Source organism: Camelus bactrianus, chromosome 12 (assembly GCF_048773025.1).
Source record: "Camelus bactrianus isolate YW-2024 breed Bactrian camel chromosome 12, ASM4877302v1, whole genome shotgun sequence".
In the NCBI taxonomy this organism is placed as follows: domain Eukaryota; kingdom Metazoa; phylum Chordata; class Mammalia; order Artiodactyla; family Camelidae; genus Camelus; species Camelus bactrianus.
Window position 1 is genome coordinate 44,454,879 of NC_133550.1, and position 20,330 is coordinate 44,475,208.

General features: G+C 33.2%; 1 protein-coding gene and 1 non-coding gene across 7 annotated transcripts in view; one reads left to right on the forward strand and one right to left on the reverse strand.

Moving 5' to 3' along the window:
• The window catches only part of CEP290 (centrosomal protein 290), an 81,999-nt gene that overhangs the window by 1,025 nt on the left and 60,644 nt on the right, over positions 1-20,330 (forward strand). For 4 of the 6 annotated variants that reach the window (XR_012510792.1, XM_074375316.1, XM_074375314.1 and 1 more), the window contains exons 3-14: positions 49-126; positions 1,121-1,190; positions 1,489-1,535; positions 4,259-4,402; positions 8,164-8,217; positions 8,945-9,097; positions 9,624-9,806; positions 10,459-10,548; positions 13,175-13,297; positions 14,208-14,331; positions 18,092-18,264; positions 18,979-19,141. Coding sequence is in view for 5 of the 6 variants with exons in the window: in XM_074375316.1 (XP_074231417.1) it covers positions 49-126; positions 1,121-1,190; positions 1,489-1,535; positions 4,259-4,402; positions 8,164-8,217; positions 8,945-9,097; positions 9,624-9,806; positions 10,459-10,548; positions 13,175-13,297; positions 14,208-14,331; positions 18,092-18,264; positions 18,979-19,141 (1,402 nt within the window). In the remaining variant the exon portion in view is untranslated. Of the gene's footprint in view, positions 1-48; positions 127-1,120; positions 1,191-1,488; positions 1,536-4,258; positions 4,403-8,163; positions 8,218-8,944; positions 9,098-9,623; positions 9,807-10,458; positions 10,549-13,174; positions 13,298-14,207; positions 14,332-18,091; positions 18,265-18,978; positions 19,142-20,330 lie in introns of those variants that run through there. The other 2 variants (XM_074375315.1, XM_074375317.1) reach the window with 2 other exon arrangements.
• On the reverse strand, positions 12,641-12,764 carry LOC141579524 (U6atac minor spliceosomal RNA). Its single transcript, XR_012511064.1, has one exon. It is a non-coding gene; the product is annotated as a U6atac minor spliceosomal RNA (small nuclear RNA).

A 20,330-nucleotide genomic window follows, 5' to 3' on the forward strand; every position in this document is an offset into this window, starting at 1 on the left:
TGATGAAGGGTTATAAAATATGAAATAGTTGCTTTTCTCTTTACTTAGGTGGAAGTAAATGAGCTAAAAAGTGAAAGTCAAGAAAATATGATACACCTTTTCAGAATTACTCAGTCACTAATGAAGGTTTGTATGCAGTAGGTTTAATAATAGCTTTGACTTTTAGAGAAAGTTTAAGAAACTGTTCTAGTTCGATAAATTAATCTCTGTGAAAGTACTTTGCAATATCTAAACCACCACTAAAAAGTGAAATATCTTCAAAAGTGGATTGAGACTTTTAGGTGCAAAACATTATTCATTTCTGCTCTACAGTTCCTAAAAGAAATGTGTAGGGGAAACAGAATGTATGTTTATCAAAGGATAGAGAGCTCCTATGCTAATTATGTTAATATAATTTGTCAGTTATGTTGGCATGTAGCTGACTACTATAGGGTTCTGTTAGGAGGGGAAGAGATTTAAGTGTGAGAAGAAAAGATCCAAGACTAAAGAGTAGTTTTGGGTAGGTGGAAGGCAGTGGTAAAGTTAAGGAGATTCTAGAGCTGGAGGTACCAAAAGTAAAAACTGGGAATAGAAAATATGCACGTTCTTTCCATTTGAGGAGACAAGTGTAGAAAGCTTATAGCAGGTTGTAGAGGAAACAAATGATGGGTATAGTTTGGAATAGGCTGTCCAGTGCCTTCAAAATGTATATTTATGCTGTCAGTAGTTAGGAGCCATTAAAGGTTTTTGAGCTACATTTGGTAGATATAAAAAACATGCCTTAAGAAGGCTAAATGAGGAATGTTAAAAGGACAAATTGAAGGGAAATTGAAGCTGTTAGCTTCAAATTAGCATAGAAAAAAGTTGGTAGAAAACATTACAAAGGGAAAAGTTACAATACTAAATATAAGGCTTGTGGGAAAAAGAGGAATCAAAGATGTTTCAAAGTTTTAGGAATCTAGAAGTTACAGCCTTCAGTAAGAAAATCATCTATTCATTGAACAAATATTTGCTGAATGTCTCCATGTACCAGGCATTGCAGGCACTAAGTATTGGGATAGCAAATAAAACAGTCCTTATTTCGAGTGCTTACATTCTAAAGTAAAGGCTTACTGAATAGCTTTTTTTAAAAAATGTTTAGATGAAAGCTCAAGAAGTGGAACTCGCTTTGGAAGAAGTTGAAAAAGCTGGAGAAGAACAAGCAAAATTTGGTACGTACCTTGGAGAAGATTATTATGGTGTTAAATGGTGGATTGCATTTATTCACTAAGCAATAGAGAATTAGCTTTAATATATTCTATAAAATGTATATACTCAGTTTATTTTGAAAGATTTTTCTAGAATTCCTATTTCATGGATCAGGTACAAAATAGTTACTTTCTCTTATACCTTATTGCAGTCATGATAGAATCTTTAAAAAGAATTAATTTTATTATTTTATTGAAATTTATTTAAAAGTTTATTTTGAGATAAATCTGACCAATTGACACATTTCTTTTTTTCTAATAGAAAATCAATTAAAATCTAAGGTAATGAAACTGGAAAATGAACTGGAGGTATGTTCTTTTGTATTCATTGGGGTATTACTGTTGTAAATTTTATTATTTTCAATTGTTATTTTCAAAGTTTTTCATTATAATTAGCTGGAAAAATCACAGGAATGATAATTCTGTTTGTAATTGTTCAATATATGTTTTGCATGCTTATTGTGTACCTTAAATTCTACTAAGGATTGCATATCCAGTTGTGAACAAAATAAAGACATTGAATAATCTTACAGTCTAGAGAAATATGCAGAAAGATTACTATTGCTGAGGTGGAGTGAGGCACATTGGAATTTGAGGAACAGTGACAGAAGAGTACTGGGGAAGAAACTTTAGAGAAAGCCAAGAGCCAAAATGTGAGTGTATTGCTGAGGAGCTGAATACACTGAAATTACTGAAATTGTGGAAAGAATGTGATATAAATGGTTTAGCCTTTAAAAGGAGGAAGGACCTTTTCGCTTTGTAATAGGAAGGGAGGAAGAATGGATGTGTACAGAAGCTTTTTATGTTTGTAAGTTTTGTGCCTGGATTTTGAGAATGGGGATGTCGTCTGCTAAAAATAAGAGTGAGAGATGTGTGGTCAAATTTTAAGTCAGATAAAACCTTAAATATAGTGGAGAATGAACTGAAGATTTCATGACCTGTAATCAAGCAGTTCAAGTTCAAATCCTGATTCTTTAATATGTTAACTCTATGATCCTGAATGGTTTATATTTTATTCCTTACTGTATATCCAACTCTTAGGGAAATAGCAGTCATTCTCAATAATGAGTTGTTAAGTGAATTATAAAGTCAGACTGATTCTGTGTTAGTGTTTAGCAAGGCAACTGTTATAGTATAAAAGAATAGGGCCGATGGAGGTATTGGTATGAAAGTGGATGAAGTGATGATTATGAAATCTTAGCTAAATAGACAAGGAGGTCAAGATTGGGGTGGGGAGGAGAGGTTAAAGAGAAGAGGAGTCGAGGGATTAAAGGGTTCTGTGCGGTAAAAGGGCAGGTATAATGTTAATAATTGGAAAAAGTTCCTGCTTGGACAAGATTCTAGTGTGGGGATGGGAGCAGGAGGCTACAGTGAATTCAAGAAACAAGTTAAAAAAAAAAAAGACCAGAATGAAAGTTATATAGATGGAATAGATGCAAGAATTTCTAGATTGCTTAAGGGGCTTCTGATGGGAGACTATGAGCTGGGTGCCAAAAATGAATTTTGTGAAGGAGTGATTGGGAAATTGGTAGTTTGCTGCTGCAGTAAGTAGGTAGTGATCAGATAGGTGGATATCATGTAAGACTGATAGCAGCTGGAGTTTTTACAGAATGGTAGAGGAACAATAGCCTAGAAATTACAGGTTGGGATAAATCAACAACTTCTTTTGACCCTGGTGTATATGGATATGGGATGTGAACGAACGAGCATCTCCCAGTTGAAAGAGTGCCAAAGGCATTAGTGTACTAAAAGAGCCAAACTGTAGCTAAAGCAAGGAGATGGACAGGATGATTCAGTAAAAAGGCTGAGGATGTAAAATATTAATTTATCTTGGAAAAGGATTTTCGAGAGCACAGTGGAAAGCTTTCTGAAGGAGGTAAAGACGAAGAAAATTTAGTTAAGGTGGAAAAATAACAGAGCTGTCTGGTGAAGAGATGAAGGTGAGACAGATTAGATGACCAAAGGATTTGATGTTTTGGATCATGACCTGAAACAGCAGGAATGTGAGGTAAAATGTATTTAGTTTGCTGCAAGATTTTAAAGATAATCTAAGTAAGGGCTGTCCGATATGGTAGCACTAACTACTTGTGGCTATTAACATTTAAAGTAATTATAATTACAATTAAAAATTTAGTTCTTTAGTTGCACTGGCCACAATTCAACTGCTCAGTAGACACATATAGATAGTGGCAACTATACTGGACACTGCAGAGAGCATTTCCATTATCCTAGAAAGTCCTGTTAGATAAGCACTGGTCTAAATAGTCCACGATATGAGGAAAAGTGAAGGTTAAGAGCACTATGAGTCAGTCAGTGACTAGGGTGGAGTCTGGTGGTTTGTAGCCTGGTTTTAGAGCTCTGATCCTCAGGGGAGTTCATTGCTTAGCTAATTCTGTGCCCTTGCATTTTTCCCTGTTGCCTGTGGTTCAGCGGCTATAATAGCCTGAGTGATTGACAGTCGATTCTTCATAGCTCTGAGTGGCTCAGGAAAAGCTTAAGGGGTTGTCAGCCTGTAAACTAAAACATAAATAAGCTTAATTTAAAAAAAAAAAGGTTTAAAAATTTTTTTTTTAATTTTTAATTTTTTTTCCTTTTTTAAAATTGAAATATAGTAAGTTTACAATTTCTGGTGTACAGCATCATGTTTCAGTCATACATATACATTTTTTTCTATTCTTTTTATTATAGGTTACTAAAAGATATTGAATATAGTTCCTTGAGCTATACAGTATATACTTGTTTATCTATTTTATATGTAGTAGTTAGTATCTGCAAATCTTGAACTCCCAATTTATCTCTTTCCACCGCTTTTCCCCCTCCAATAACCGTAAGTTTGTTTTCTATGCCTGTGAATCTGTTTCTCTTTTGTAAATAAGTTCATTAATGTCTTTAAAAAAATGATTCTTAATTTTAAATATTTGGTGCTGATTATAATAAAATTTAAAATCAAAATAATTATTTGTTTGTTGTTGATTCATTTGAATCTCCAAATGTAATGTGATTAACTTATGCTTTTGGTTTATTGCTTTAAGATGGCGCAGCACTCTGCAGGTGGACGTGATACTCGGTTTTTACGTGATGAAATTCGCCAACTTGAAAAGCAATTGGAACAAAAAGACAGAGAACTGGAGGACATGGAAAAAGAGTTGGAGAAAGAAAAGAAAGTTAATGAACAAGTAAGGCACATTTTTTCAATGGATCTTCAAGTTACCTAAAAACAACACCTGTGTTTGCCTTATATAATTATTAGTAACAATACTAATTTTTATGTTTTATGTTATATGTGAGAGTTGATGTACACTTATTTCTAAGGTTTTATATCACAGTTCATGTTATCATCACATCTTTAAAATATAATGGATCAGGTACTTCTAGTGAATATGTCCTAGGGATTAGTTTTTTACATTTGGAGGTACATTTTTTTCAGGGTGTTTGAGTTGTTTATATAAAGTTGATTTGGTCTGGAATATTGGAATGAAAAACTTAATAGACATTCAAAACCAATTGATTTTTTAATTTGCCATAGTTTATTTTGGGAAAAAAGATATTTATTTGTATTGATATTAGTAGTAAACTTGGAAATTAATCTTTAAATGATGTACTCAATAATAATCAAATTTTTTATTTTCAGATGTACCTCACATGTAATACATAGGTTTTCAAAAAGTGTTAATGTCAGAATTTTGTAAATCAATTTGTATTTTAAATCGACATCATCTTTTATATTAGCATGATTTTTTATTACTTCATATATTATGCTTATTATTTTTAAAATAACTCATGCAATGTTCACTTAAATTTAGTTTGAGGAAAAAATAAGTTTTTTGCAGATAAACTTGTTTTCCCACAAGAAAACAGTATGTTTTCTATTTTGCCTCAGCTGTCAGTGAACTTAGTACAAAATTTGGTGCCTGTATGTAGTAACTGTCCCATCCCTGAATCCCAGAAGCTTTTTCTACCTTTGTGTCCTTTAGAAAGTCAGTGTTGTATTACATCCTGATAACCTTATAATGTCTGTTGTTCTCTTTGAAATAGATGGTTGTGAACTTCAGGTAAACCACAGTGATTATGAGGTGACATTGCTATTTGAAAAGAATCCACTGTAGACTGATTTGTAAGGAAAAGCATCCTTACACTTGATATATCTATTTTACTATATAATTTGAAAGTCATGTGAAAGTGAACTATCTATATAGTTTTTGCAGGAAAAAGTATGGATTGTTGCCACCTAAGGGTTAAGATAAGCTTTTGGAGGATTATGTGTTTAGTTGACTCAGTAAAACGTAACAGATCTATGGATTTCTTAATCATGAAGGATCTAACCTGTGCTACACTGTAGTAATAGGTTTACTTAGGGAGATGTCTGTCTGTGTGGTTTTCTGAATTATTGTTCTTCTGTTTAGCCCAGATATTAGTCAGTTTCTCTTCACTGATACTACACACCATTAGCTACTCTGAACTATCTTGTCCATTCATATCTTAGACTATTATCTTTATTCATAGGCACACACAGAAAACTTGTATAGATGGCCTCAGTACCTCTCCAGATGCTAGATTTCTTAAGAATATGCACGTGAGTTGCTTTGGCAATTTCTTCTTTGTCTTTAACCAATCATTCAGTTTTACTGAGTATTTATTGCATGCCAGAAACTGTGCTAGGTACTAAAGATACAGTGGGCAATGCTGTTCTGCTTCTCAGGGATATTCACCATCAATAATAAATGTAACGTAGGATAATATGATACTCTGGAGACACATAAGGATATAAGAATAGTCTGGGGTACTCTGGAGAGGTATACCTGAATCAGTCTAGAGATTCAGAAAATGATCTGTAAACTGAGACCTCAAGTAGGAGTTAGCCTGGCACAGGAAATGAGATATACTTGGTGGTTATGGAAAGGACATTTTGGGTAGCAGATACAGTGTTTGCTAAGACCTAGAGGTAAGAGGTAGCATGGTATATTCAGGAAGCTACAGTTATTCATTTAGGCTGGAACATGTATAAAAATAGCTAGCATAGAGTCCTTACTAAGTGCTAGATATTTTACGTTTGGGATTATTTTGGGATTATTATTTGGGATTTTTTGGGATTATTATTTGGGATTATTATTCCCCATTTGGGATAGGTAACATTTCCCCTATGCTACAGAGGAAAAAACTGAGGCACAGAAAGGGTAAGTAATTGCCCATAGCTACGTAGCTAATAAGTGATAAAACCATGATTTGATCTAGATTTACTCTAGAGTGTGTGCTCTTAACCTCTGTGCTACCCTACCTCTGAGCTTTTAACATTTACGATCCTGTGGAAAGATAAGCAGAGGCCGATTCCTAACGAATTTAGTCCTTTTTCTAAAAGGAGCCAATGAAGAATTTGGAACATATCATGATCAAATCTGTACTTTTCAAGTTTACTCTGCTTTGTGGAGAGTGAATTGAAGGGGTGCAAGGCTAGTAAGGAAACATTTGTACTAATTCAGGCAAGTGTGATGATAGACTAGTTAAAGAAGTAAATGTGGGGCATTAGGACGTAGACACATTTGAGAGATGTAGATGTAATTAGATATGATGAATGACTGGTTGTCTGCGAAGAGGGAGGAATGGGTAGTCCACCTAATTTTCTGGGTAGAGCCACTGGATAGGTGGATAGTGCTATTCACTTAGAACACAAGAAGTGCTTAGGAAGTTTGTGATTATTATTTGTTTTGTACATGTTGAATTTGAGGTTCCTGTGGGCATATTCAAAAAGAGTATCTGTGGATATGAAATTCATGAGAGACACTGGGTTGATGATAAAGATTTGTGGGTCATCAGCATAGATACTGAAGCCATAAAAGTGGTTGTAAGGCAGATCTCTGAGGTATAGAAATGTCTAATGAGACAGGAAGAGGTGCTTCAAGGGACAGCCCAAGAAAGGACAAATATCAAGAGTCTGATGTTTCAAAAACCAAAGGAAAAGAGCGTCAGTAGTGTTAATTTCTTCAGCCTTAAGTTCTTGACATTTCTCTTCTTGTTAAAATTTTCAAATTCAAAACAGGATGGGACTGGTTCTTAACTCCTAGATAATAATAATAGGTAAACTAAGACTTGTATAGCACAGTGCATCTTATCATAAACTTTCTTTAAACTTTATTTTGAAAACTTTTCTATCTTCATTAAGAGTGTAAGAAAGACAGTAAACACCCATGTACTCTTCATACAGGTCCACCAGTTAACACTGTGCTACGTATGCTTTCTCTGTCAGTATCTTTGTACACACGTATTTCTCTCTTTCTCTCTCCTCTCCTCTTTTTGCTGAACCATTGAGTGTATTGCAGATATTGTGATATTTCATACTTAAATATTTCAGCATGTTTCCACTGAAAGGAGAATTGTATTCTCCTTTATAAAGAGAATTATATTCTCCAACATAACTGCTATATAATTAGCATACTCATGAAATGTAGTATCAATTCAATACTGTTATCTAATCTCTAGTCCATAAACTGATTTCCCTTACTGGCATAATAAGAACCCCCTCCCCCAGTATCCAAGCGTCCATGCTTCTTTTTAACCATTTTGTTATACTGCCTTGTATTTCTAAGTAATTTAATGCTCACTGAGAGCAAAGAGTATTCTAGCCCTGATAATAGAAGAACTGCAAAATGATAAAGGTCTTGGACAGAAGACTACTCATTATTATGTCTTGGGCTGGATGAGGGTAATGTTTTTGTTTTCTGTATCCTTTGGTTAGAGTTTTTTGTTGTATGATTTTTTTTAAACTCAACCTGCTTAACCCTTCTTAATCCTTAGTTTTCAGAATTTTGGCTTATTCATGTCTTGGGTCATCACGAGGTCCTTAGTAGTTAAACATTCTCTTCTTTATTGTGGAGGAACTGAAAACCTAATATTATAAAATTACTTCTGAATTTCATCATTCATTTGTTTTTTGCTATTTTAGTTGGCTCTTCGAAATGAGGAGGCAGAAAATGAAAACAGCAAATTAAGAAGAGAGGTTCGTAAAAAATTTTAGTAGTTATGGTGGTTCAACAGAGATGATTGTTTAAAAAGTTTTCGTAAGTTTATACTGTAGCTAAAACTGGAGTCGTCTAAATAATTGATGTTTTCAAACTGTCTGATTTTATAATATAACTTTGTCTTAAGGAAATAGAAAGTAAATTGAAAGGTGAAGACATTAATACATTCATCTTTTAGGTCTGTGTGGGTAGCTCTTTGTTTTATAAGCTGTTCTTTGCTAGTTTGCTGTCTAAATATATGACTGGATTTCTACCTTATTTCTCATATTTTATCTAGCGTTCTTTTAAAACTTTTGTTTCTGACAAGTTTCAATTATTATTTGGTTCTTTTAAGCCAAATAATGTTTGTACATTGTTTATCCTGATAGGAGTTCTTGCCTTTTCAGTATAATCAACTTTTTTTTGGTTTTGGTTGGTACTTACTATTCTTGCTTTCTTTGGTTATCCTTATTCTCCTAAATTTTCTTTTTGCTGTTTTCTTTAATTTCTAATTATTATTTTTAACTCTGTATTGCCTTTCTCATTTGTAATTACCTTTTTCCTGTCCTTTTCTGGAGAACAAACGTCTAAAGAAAAAGGTGAGGTTTTAAGGGTGGTGAAACCTTGGGCGTTTAGAGATATGTTTTGAGATCACTGTTTAGAGGGTGCAATTCTGTTTCTTTGGATAGTTTTTTTAATAGAATATTGTGTTTGATCTACCTTCAGAATGAACAGCTTCGTCAGGATATTATTGACTATCAGAAACAAATAGATTCACAAAAAGAAACACTTTTATCAAGAAGAGGAGAAGACAGTGACTATCGATCACAATTGTCTAAAAAAAACTATGAGCTTGTCCAATATCTGGATGAAATTCAGGTAAAATGGATAGAAGTCAGTTCAAAGCAATATGTTTTTTGTTGTTGTTGTTGTTGTTTTTGTTTTTTTTAATGGAGGTACTAGGGATTGAACGCAGGACCTTGTGCATGCTAAGCATGCTCTCTACCACTGAGCTATACTAACCCTCTCCTCAAAACAATGATTTTTTTTATAAAACTTTAATTTCATTGTAATGTAATTCTAGCATTTAGCTCTACATTTAAATTCTTTAAATCTGTAAATATGGGATTGTAAAAGGTAAAATAAGTTGCATCTTTGAAGTTGCAAATCTTGCAAATTTATTCCTGTTAACATTCCTATCTTGGGCATTGTTTAAGAACTAAGATCCTTAGTTCCAGTTTTCTTGATATTTAATTTGATTTAATTGGCCAACAACAGTTGATACTAAATATCTATAAAGAATTCTGTTTTCTCCAACAGACACTTATGACTCTATTTAATTTTACTTTAATTTAAATTTTAGTTTCTGAAATTTTTTTTAACTACAACGTCTTTACCTTCTTAGACTTTAACAGAAGCTAATGAGAAAATTGAACTTCAGAATCAAGAAATGAGAAAAAATCTAGAGGAATCTGTACAGGAAATGGAGAAGATGACTGATGAATATAATAGGATGAAAGCTATTGTGCATCAGACAGATAGTATAATGGACCAATTAAAGAAAGAAAATGATCATTATCGGCTTCAGGTAAAAATTCTTGTTAGACTAACTGATTTGGGCAGATGTCATATTGCCTCATTATTATTTACTGGAAAGGAGGAAGTACTTTAACTTTCTAGGACATGAGTTTTTGTCTTATGCTCCAATATGTCATCTTATACTGTAACATGTTGCCATGCTGATACGTTTGTCCATATTTATTTCTCTAGTCTCCTTTCGTATACCTTGTAACTCTTGCCATGCAGGGTACATGGGTGATAACCTGAATGAATGTGTAGATAGCAGTCTGGCAAAGCTAATAATTACGGGAATTTTCTACTAACGACTCTTCAAAGTCCTGTGGACCATAAAGTTTAATTTTACACCTTAAGATAAATACACTCTAAGTATCATCAAAACCAATACATTGTTCACTATTTACATGGATTAAACTCATTTAAAAAAATAGAGTAGTGCTTAAAAACATAATTTTCTAGTAATAGAAATAGACAACTGTAAAGATGCACAAACCATTAAATGTCACCTCTAATTACAGAACTGCTCCTGTATTCATTTGTATATGTATACACGTGCATGCATTTGCTTATCATGTGTGTAATGTACATGTAAATATTCTTATATAATAAATATGTATATATTGCACTGATTTGCAATAATTCTTGAAATTGTTGCTTTTCAGGTGCAGGAGCTTACAGATCTTCTGAAAGCAAAAAATGAAGAAGATGATCCAGTTATGGCAGCTGTCAATGCAAAAGTAGAAGAATGGAAGGTGCTTTTTTCAATTGCTGTTAGTTTTTTCATTTTTATTTTAGATTTCAATTTTTTAGTCTTTTTTTTAAAAGGCCTATACTAGTTAATGACCTTTTCATTAGGCATTTTTAAAAGTGTACTAAATGTCTTAGCTAGAAAAGCTCTAAGAACTGTCTTCTGGCTTATTTGTTGTTGAATAGATTCTTCTACATCAACGAGTTAAACTTTAATCTAAATTTTATGGTAGAAATTATAAGTACAAAATATAATATAGTTGTCATCTCAAAGAGATCATTGTAAATAACAGCTAAATATTTTCACATAAATCATTCTTACATTGTATATATTTGTTATATGGTTCTAGGTTTAATTTTAGTTTTTCTGACTCTCCTTCTATGTTAGATTAATCAAGCTATTGGCATTGGGTGGGAATGGGAGTAAGGAAATGGACTGGGAATCAATGTAAGGAAAGGGGTCTTTTATAATCACCTGAGAAGACTTTTCAAAAGTCTATTCCTCCTCACCAGTCTGTAACTCCAACCAAATCTCTTAGCCTTACTTATCATATTAGAAGTTAGGATTGTAACGATTGTGTATTTAAAAAAAAAATCTGAAATGATTCTAAATAAATAATTCTAATTTAAAAAGTTATCCCTTTTATAGTCATTGTTTCTAATAGTGTTCACATAAATCTTGTTGCCTATTTGGAATTATGTGGGAGGCTAAGATAACCTTTATTTTAAACAAAAGCAGTAGCAATGGAAATAAGGTTTATAGAATCAGCCAGAGGTCAGTAAACCTTTTGTGAAAGGCCAGGGAGTCAGTATTTTGGACCATTTAGTTTTTGATATAATAACATGAAAGCAGCTGTATAATACACAAATAAATGAGCAAGGCTGTTTTCCAATAAAACTTTACAGAAGCAGGCAGCAGGTCAAATTGAGCCATAGTTTACCAACCCCAGGAAGAAAAGAGTTGTTTTTAACTGTTTAATTTTGTGGGGAGAGTTGTTAGTGTAGGTATTCTTCTGCACTTTGTTTTTCCTTCGTATTTTTAACAATTGGCTTATATCAGTACATATAGTATTGCTTTGCTCTTTTTTAATGACTAATTTTTCTTTGTAACTATATATGTTATTTACTTAATGGATTCCCTGTTGTGTGCCATTTAGGAAGTTTCTGATTTTCTTGTTAGCTACAAGGTTTTAATGAGTATCCTTGTATGTTATTTTGAAAATGTATATCTGTAGAATAAATGCTACAAATGTAATTCTGATATAAATTGCAAATATATCCCTCCAGTGCATCACTTGTCTTTTGGCTTTATGGTATTTTTTGCTATGAAGTATTTCTTTTTATATTGTGTACATTTTTTTTAATGGCTTTTGGCCTTTGCATCATAATTAGAAAAGATTCTGAATATAAAATTGTTCTCATATTTTCTTCTAGTATTTTCTAATTTCATATTTTACCTTTAAATTTAGCATATATTATTTATTTTGATATGAAAGGTGACAGAGGGATGCAACAGAGCTACTCTGTTGTCCAAGCGTCGTTTATTGAATATTTCATCTTTCTTCTACTGAAATACAGTTCCATTTTTATTATATACAAAACTCAAAACTGCTGAATTTGAATTTATTTCTGGTCTCTCTTCTTTTTTATTGATTGATCTGTTTTCTTACCACATACAGTTGTTTTAATTATTATGTTTAAAAATTTGAAAAAGCTGTTCTCATTATTTTTCTGTTCTTTAGACTCTTACAAAAGTGCTTTTTTAATACAAATTTTAGAAATAATTCTTTAAAATATTATAGTTATTTTATTGGATATGTATTAAATATATAAATTAATTTATAGACTGATTTTGCTATTTCATCCTAGCAAAGAATACAAGATACCTTTCATTTGTTTAAACTAATGTGTTTATGACATAACATTAATTTCAGGTGTGCAATGTAATGATTTGATATTTGTATACATTGCAAAATGATTACCACAGTAAGCCTGGTTAACATCCATACTCATACATATTTACAGTTTTTTTCCTTTGGTGGCGAGAACTTTGAAGATCCATTCTCTTAGCTATTTTCAAATATGCAGTACAGTATTAAAAAATGATGGTTAGATGCCATGAAGTAGATAGCAGTACCTTAACCGCATGCATGTTGTCAGGCCTGAAGGCCTGTTGCATTCCTGCTAAGGGGAGTGCTAACCTTCTCTTTTCCGATAATACAGCAAGATGCATTTCATTCATTCAAGATATTTTATGATTCTTAGTGTCATTTTAATGTTTTCTTCCTAAAGAGTAGTTGTACAAAGCTTTTTGTAGCTGTAGGGAGACATTAATAACTTCTTGTTTTAGGAGTGGGTTTTAGAACCTTGAGATTGTTTAAAAGATTGAATTCCTTAGAAAGCAAAAAATACAGTGTATATTTTTTAATCGTTTCCTATTTGAACTTCAGGTTGTATGCACCAAAGGAACAATGCTCATTCCAATACTTTCTGATATTTTCTCACTTCAAAGAATTTTATTTCCTGTATTTTCTTGAAATCTGCTAATATTTCATATTAGAGTACTTACTGTAAATGAAATTGCTTTATTAATTTTCCTCTTATGTAACATCCTATTTTGTTTATTTCTAGTTAATTTTGTCTTCTAAGGATGATGAAATTATTGAGTATCAGCAAATGTTACATAACCTGCGGGAGAAACTGAAAAATGCCCAGCTTGATGCTGATAAAAGTAATGTTATGGCTCTACAACAGGTAAAACTTTCTCAAAATTTGGCTTATTAACCAGTTTTATTAAAGTTGGCAATGAAGCTCTGAACTGTGTCTTAGTTATATATTATCGCCTATGTCTAATCTAGTCACTTGCACTATTGGATATATAATAAAGTATTTTGAAGTTTTTTACACCATCCAGTTCCAAGAAAAAATTAGAATTAAGGTGAAAGTTATTTTTCTATGCTGTTGCAGATAATACATTTATTGTTTTGTATGGGAATTATTTAATAAGAAAGTATTAAAAACTTCCAGAAATTCAAAAATATCTTAATACTCCTATGAAAAAGTTCATAATATTGTATTTTAGTGCTAAAATATCCTGTGCAATGTGAAATAAGCTAAGAGTATGGTTATAATTTATACTACATAAAAATTTTATTTTTAGTATAAATACATTAATATAGAAGTTACACTTGTATCATCTGTGTTCTCTAGTCATGGTCCAAAAGAAAGAAGGAAATCTGGAAAGTTTTTGGAGACTAAGGACAATTGCAAGGGACAAAATTGCAAGGGACAGAATTACTGTAGGGGTGAAAGCTAAGTTGAGTAAGAGAAAAAGCAGACATATGAAATGATAAAAGGAATTGGACGCATGATGAGGAAGAGTAACCCAAAAGGACTAATAAGAACACACAAATATTAGAGAGTTCTAGAACTCCTATTTGCCAGAGTGTTAGCCATCATATCATCTGTAAGTACTAGAGTGACAGCGGTATACGTACCATTGAGTAGTGCATTTGAAGTATACAACATAGTAAAAGGCATAGTTTTGACCCACAAAAAATATACTCTATAGTTTTGTTGAAAAAAATAAGACCTACCTTTTTCCTTTTAAGGTTTATATTAATATTCATAAAGATAATATATAATATTTAAAAATATTTTATAGGGCATACAAGAACGAGATAGTCAGATTAAGATGCTCAGTGAGCAAGTAGAACAATATACAAAAGAAATGGAAAAAAATACTTTTATTATTGAAGATTTGAAAAATGAGCTCCAAAGAAACAAAGGTAATTCAATGTTTTTTAGTATATAGTTATTTTATATACTTTAAAGTTTTAAAAATACTTTATTTTTATTGAAATGAAATTGTCACAGCAATAGACATATTACTAATTTTTCTCTTTTATCATTTAAAAAAGTGCAGGATATTATTAACTACGTATATTACTAATGTTTAAGTTTGTAAATAATGGCAAGATTTTTTGTAATTTTTCTCTGATAAAAATTACAGTAACCTCTATTACCAAATTGGCTGTATGAAAGAAGTAAAAAATGGTGATAAAATTGTATTTAACCTCTTTTTGTAATTAAGAAAGAATGGAAGAAAATAAAATTTTGATCATTGTAGTAGCATTGCAGAGATTTTTCCGAAGTAATTTGACTTGTCAACCTTTGAATTAACCTTACTGGACTTAATATCTCATCATATTCTCCCCACCTTGGGTAATACTCCCTTACTTAACTCATCAAATCCTCTGAAGTAAGCCCTTACAACATTAGTGGCCTTATAATTCCATACTATAGTTTTACCAGAGCACATTAATGCAAACTATTCATAATAATTTCACGACATTTATTATAATTGCTGAAGATAAAAAAAAAGACACACAGGGGGAAATAGTCTGTGTGTGTGTGTAAGTAAGATAATGGTGCTGGTGTTTGGAGGTGTGGTTGTAATTTAGAGTGTGAGGGAAAAGCCTCACTGAGGAGATATTTCAATAAAGACGTAAAGAAAGTAAGGGAGTGAGCCATGCAGATGTCCCTAAGCAGTGGGAATAAGTGTAGGATCCTGAGGCAAGAGTGTACCGAGCATGTTTGGGAAACAGCAAAGTAGCCTTCCTGGCTGGAGCAGAGTGAGCAAGTGGGCAGTGGTAGGTGATGAGATCAGAGATGTAACCAAGGTCTTATCATATGGGGCCTTACAGTTCATTGTGGAGACTTGGGCTTTTATTTTAAGTGATAATGGGCACTGAAGAGAGTTTCTGAAGAAAGTAGTGATATATTTTGACTTAGACTGTGTCTCTAATAGACTTTAGGAAGGGTAGGGACGGAAGCAGGAGACCTGCTATAGGACTATTGCAGTAATCTGGAGAGAGCTGATGGTAGCTTAGGGCATGGTGAGTAGCAGTGGAGCTATATGTAGTCAGTTCTGGATGTATTTTGAAGGTAATAGAAGTAAAATTTGCCGACAGATAAGATGCAGGATGTGAAAGAAAGTTATCAGGCCTTTTGGTCTGAACACTAGGGAGGGTGGTGGAAAGAGCAGGTTTGGAGATGATCAGGTGCCTAGTTAAACAGGACATGTTAAGTTTGAGTTGCTCATTAGACATCTGAGTGAAAGTGACAAGTAGGTATTTGTATATGAAAGTCTGAGGTTCAGGAGGACGATCTAGGCTAAACATACACATTTGGGTATCATATGCATAAAAATGGTAGTTGAAATCATCAGGCTGCTGCTTGAGATCATCAAGGGAGAAAATGTTGGTTAAAAAGGAAAATCTTGAGACTGAGCCCTGGGATACTGTTACTTTAGAGCCTGGGGAGGTGAAAAGGAACAACCAAAAGAGACTGGAAAGGAATGGCCAGAGAGATGGGAGGAGGACCAGGAGCCTGTAGAGTCCTGAAATCCGCATGCAGAAAGTCATCAAGGAAGAGCATAAGCAACTCTGTTCAGAACTGTATTCATTGCTGATAAGTCAAGATGAGCACTGAAAATTGACCATTGGATTTGGCAGTGGCCATTTTTGCTTCAAGAAAAAATGGGTAGAGATGAAACAGAGCAAATACGGAGGACTGTTTCTATGAAGAAAAGGAGAAAAATAGGGTGGTAGCTTGAGGGGAAGGAGGGACAAAGAAAGTGTATTTCTCTTTAAAAATAGAAGAAATAATCATGCTTCTAGGTTGATAAGAAAGATCCATTGAAGAGGAAACAATTCATGAACTGATGAAGCAAGGGAGGGGGAGAATAACTTCTGGAGTAATATCCTTGAAGAGGCAATGGAATGGGATCTAGGGTTCAGTGGAGAAGGTGGCCTTAGGAGCACGGAGAGCTCCACCATAGTGACAGGATGGAAGGTGGAGTGAATCGATAGTTCGAGGTGGCTGAGTGGATGTCCTGATGGGAAAAGCTTCAGTTTTCTCAGTGAACAAGGAAGCAAAGTATTCACCTGAAAGTGAGGGTGTGGCAGATATATTAGAAGTTTGAAGAGAGAGAAGAAAAGCAAAGATATGGAATGGTCATCTGGAAGAAGGAACACACTTCTGTTCCTTCTATTGTAGAATACACTACAAACTCAGTATGACTGTTGAGCACCATCCAGGCCCACTTGATAGAGTCATTTCTATATATGTGTTCTCTGTGTGTATATTAGAATTATAGTTTGACAGTAGTTTAAACTGCTTATTCGAGCCACCAGGAGAAAAACCGGCAGTTGATCTTTGCTATCAAATAAGGAAGAGGTCTTCAGTCAGTCCATAGTCATATGTCCCCTAAAGCTCACAGAAGGTGTATGTACTACAGTATCTTGCATTTAACTTGAATTTGACTTATGTATGACAACTAATGGTATTCTCCCTTTATTGATTAGGGTTAGTTTTAGCTCTCTGAAGCAGATGTGGAAAATGGTGGCAAAATCAAGATTGTGTATTGGTCTAGAATTAGGCAGCCCAGGGTATTGCCTTCATCTGCCTCATGCAAAATGGAACTTTACCCTCACATCCAATCCTAAACAGCAAGATAGAGGAGGAGGGGGCAAGAAGCAAAGAGCAGGTACTGAAGGATAGACAAGTAAATATATTGTGGAGGGCCATGTAGAAGAAGTGGAGGATAGATTTTGGGGACAGCAGCCTCTGTCACTTTGTCTAGTTAGACTATTCACTCCAGAGAGCAGATCTCATTTTTTATAAATGTATGTGATCTGGTCTGATGCCTGTGTGTAAGTATATTTATGCCCTAAAAATCAGTAGATGTTTATTATGGGTAAGTATAAGAATGGTTTATGTCAATAAGTTTTAGAATGATAGGAATACTATATTTTGGTCTTGGCAACAGTTTGGTAAAATTTACAAATAGGAATTTTGTTAGCTATTAATTACCGTTAAATTCAGCTGCAAGTGACAAAAAGAATTAAATGTAACAATGGTTAAACAGGACAGAAATGTGTTTTTCCATAATACAAACAGAGCTGAGGCAACTAGTTTAGGGTTGGTGTGCTAATTGTACAGATACCAGATATCAGGCACCCTACCTTGTTGCTCTACCTGTCTCAACATGTGGTCATCTCATGTTCTAAGAAGACTGTTAGAGTTACACCCCTAGTGTCCATATTCCAGCTGACAGGAGGGAGGAAAGAGAAAAGGAAGAAACATTTCCTGAAATATGGACGTGGCCTATTTCTATCCCATTAGTCACATGACCACACCTAAGTTACTTGCCTGTAAGTAGAAATTTAGTTTTTGTTTCAAGTGGTCATGTGTCCACCTAAAAATCTATAGTTCTATTACAGTGGACATAAGGGAAGTTGAGTATTAGGAACAGATTTCAGCCTTTGCCACAATGATCATCTTTGTAAAGCATTGTTTTCCATTCTTTTGTAATCCATGTCCCTTCAGCTAAGAAGATTTTATTAAATTTAAAATTATGATATTAATATAATATTAAATGGACTTTTTTAGTGACATACCACTTTTCCTGCCTCCCATATTGGAATCTGATTTACAGGAGTAAGTAGTCAATTGAATTCATTTATGATTTATTTTGCCCTATAGGAGCTTCAACACTTTCTCAACGGACTCATTATATGAAAATTCAGTCTAAGGTTGAGATTTTAGAAGAGAGAACTAAAGAGGCTGAGAGAGCAGCTGAACTGGCTGAGGCTGATGCTAGGGAAAAGGATAAAGAGCTAGTTGAGACTCTAAAGCGATTAAAAGATTATGAATCGGTATGTATTTTTATCTCGTCAATCAAGGAGCTTAGAATTATCATTGTCATTTACAGTTAGACTGCTCTGTGCCACTTACTGTGTACCATTTAAAAATATTCCAGAAGTATGATAGAGGTTATTGTTGACTTACACTGAAATTTTCAAACTTCCACATAGCGTTTACTTTTTGGCAGAATTGTTTTCAAACCATTTGGTTAAACCATTTTGCCCAGGTAATCAGCTTTGGCGAGGCAGCAGGATTAGATTCTTTGTAATCTATGTCATTGTACCACCATGTAGATGTGACACCACTGATAAGTTGTATAAAAGTTGTAACAGGGACAGTTTTGCTGCCTACAGTGCCAACATGGCCTTATTTTGCACTTTTGTATTTTTAAATCTGATTACTGCTAGGTCAGGCAACTAATAACTTACATATTCTAATGGTATCACTGATTCTCCCTTACTATTCCTTTTCTATATTTTGTTATGTGTTTTATATGTAATATTCTGAGTCACTTTGTCATTAGGATGCTGTACTGGGAAATTTCAACTGTCCATTTCCCATTATTAGTATTACTGGATTTGTTTTTTAAGAGTACAGTAAAATATAGTTTAGAGAAATAAATCTTAGCTATATGTACACTTACCCTCAGACTTAATGAGAAAGTAAATTCATGAATTTGATATTTCAAATAATGTTATATTTAAATTATATTGGGTATTTTTCAGGGAGTTTATGGTTTAGAAGAGGCTGTTATTGAAATAAAGAATTGTAAAAACCAAATTAAAATAAGAGATCGAGAGATTGAAGTATTGACAAAGGAAATCAATAAACTTGAGTTGAAGATCAATGATTTCCTCGATGAAAATGAGGCACTTAGAGAGCATGTGGGTAAGCCATCTAAAATATGTAGTTTGCTCAACCCTAATTGTCAGGTCATTTTCTTGTTTTTTCTTTTTGTTTAGTATTATTTTAAAATAGATGCTTTTTTCCCCCAAATAAATCTTCCTATAAAAATATTTAAAACAAGTAAAAGTAGAGCTGTTCCAATTGAAGTGAATTATGAATTTGATGCAGTTGGAGCAGTGGATGGGCAGACCAGGAGCACTGCTATATTCAGTCTGGGATCTCCTCTGTAATAATTGCTTGTTTGAAAAATGAAAGTCTAATAAGTTAATATCCCACATTAGAAGTTAACCTTTTTTTCAACAAAAGTAGTTTGTTGGTTTGCAAAACGCTCTAGTTTCAGATGGATGCACGGGAACATTTAGAAATAACTGTTTAATCATTTTTAAGACTTAAATACTTGACTTATAATTTAGACTGTTAAGTTTTAATTGGGTTGAGTATTTTAAGGTTACTATTGATTCTAAGAAGTAATTAGTAAGTATAGCTTGAAAGTTTATATGCTGATATCAATAAATAGTTCAGTAGTAAATATTTCTAGTTTGAATTTTATGACTGCAATCTAAATTGCTACTTTAAAACACAAAAAAATAGCTGAACAATGACTTAAATACCAGTAGTTTCTTAGAGTTTAAATGATTGCCTTTAAAAACTATTCTCTAAAGGAAGGGGAAATAAATATTTTATACATATTATTTATTTGTAAAAAAAAAAAAAAAAGCATCTAACTGGAACACAGAATCATGCCAGAACCTCAAGTTAGACTTCTAATGTACTCGGCTTATCAATCACAGCTAACTTCAGTTTGGGCTTTCCTAAAGATGACTGAGCTGTGTAGATAGCTGTCACAAACACCAGATTTTCCATATTTTAAAGGCTCGAAATCTTGATTTATAACTACTTGAGACAGTCTTGATATCTGGTTTTCAGAGCATAGTGCTTAGTAATTGGAAGTTAGGAAAGAGGCACACTGAGAACATCAGGCTAGTCATGATAATATAATTGAGACTGATATTAATAATGCCTACTCTGTGCCAGGCACTGTACTAAGTTCTTTATTTGGGTTAATTAATTATACTCCTGACAACAAGCCAAAAATATAAATACAGACATACATATAGTATTATCCCTACAACTCAGTTAATTGTTGAAAGTAGAAATTTAAGTTAATCTT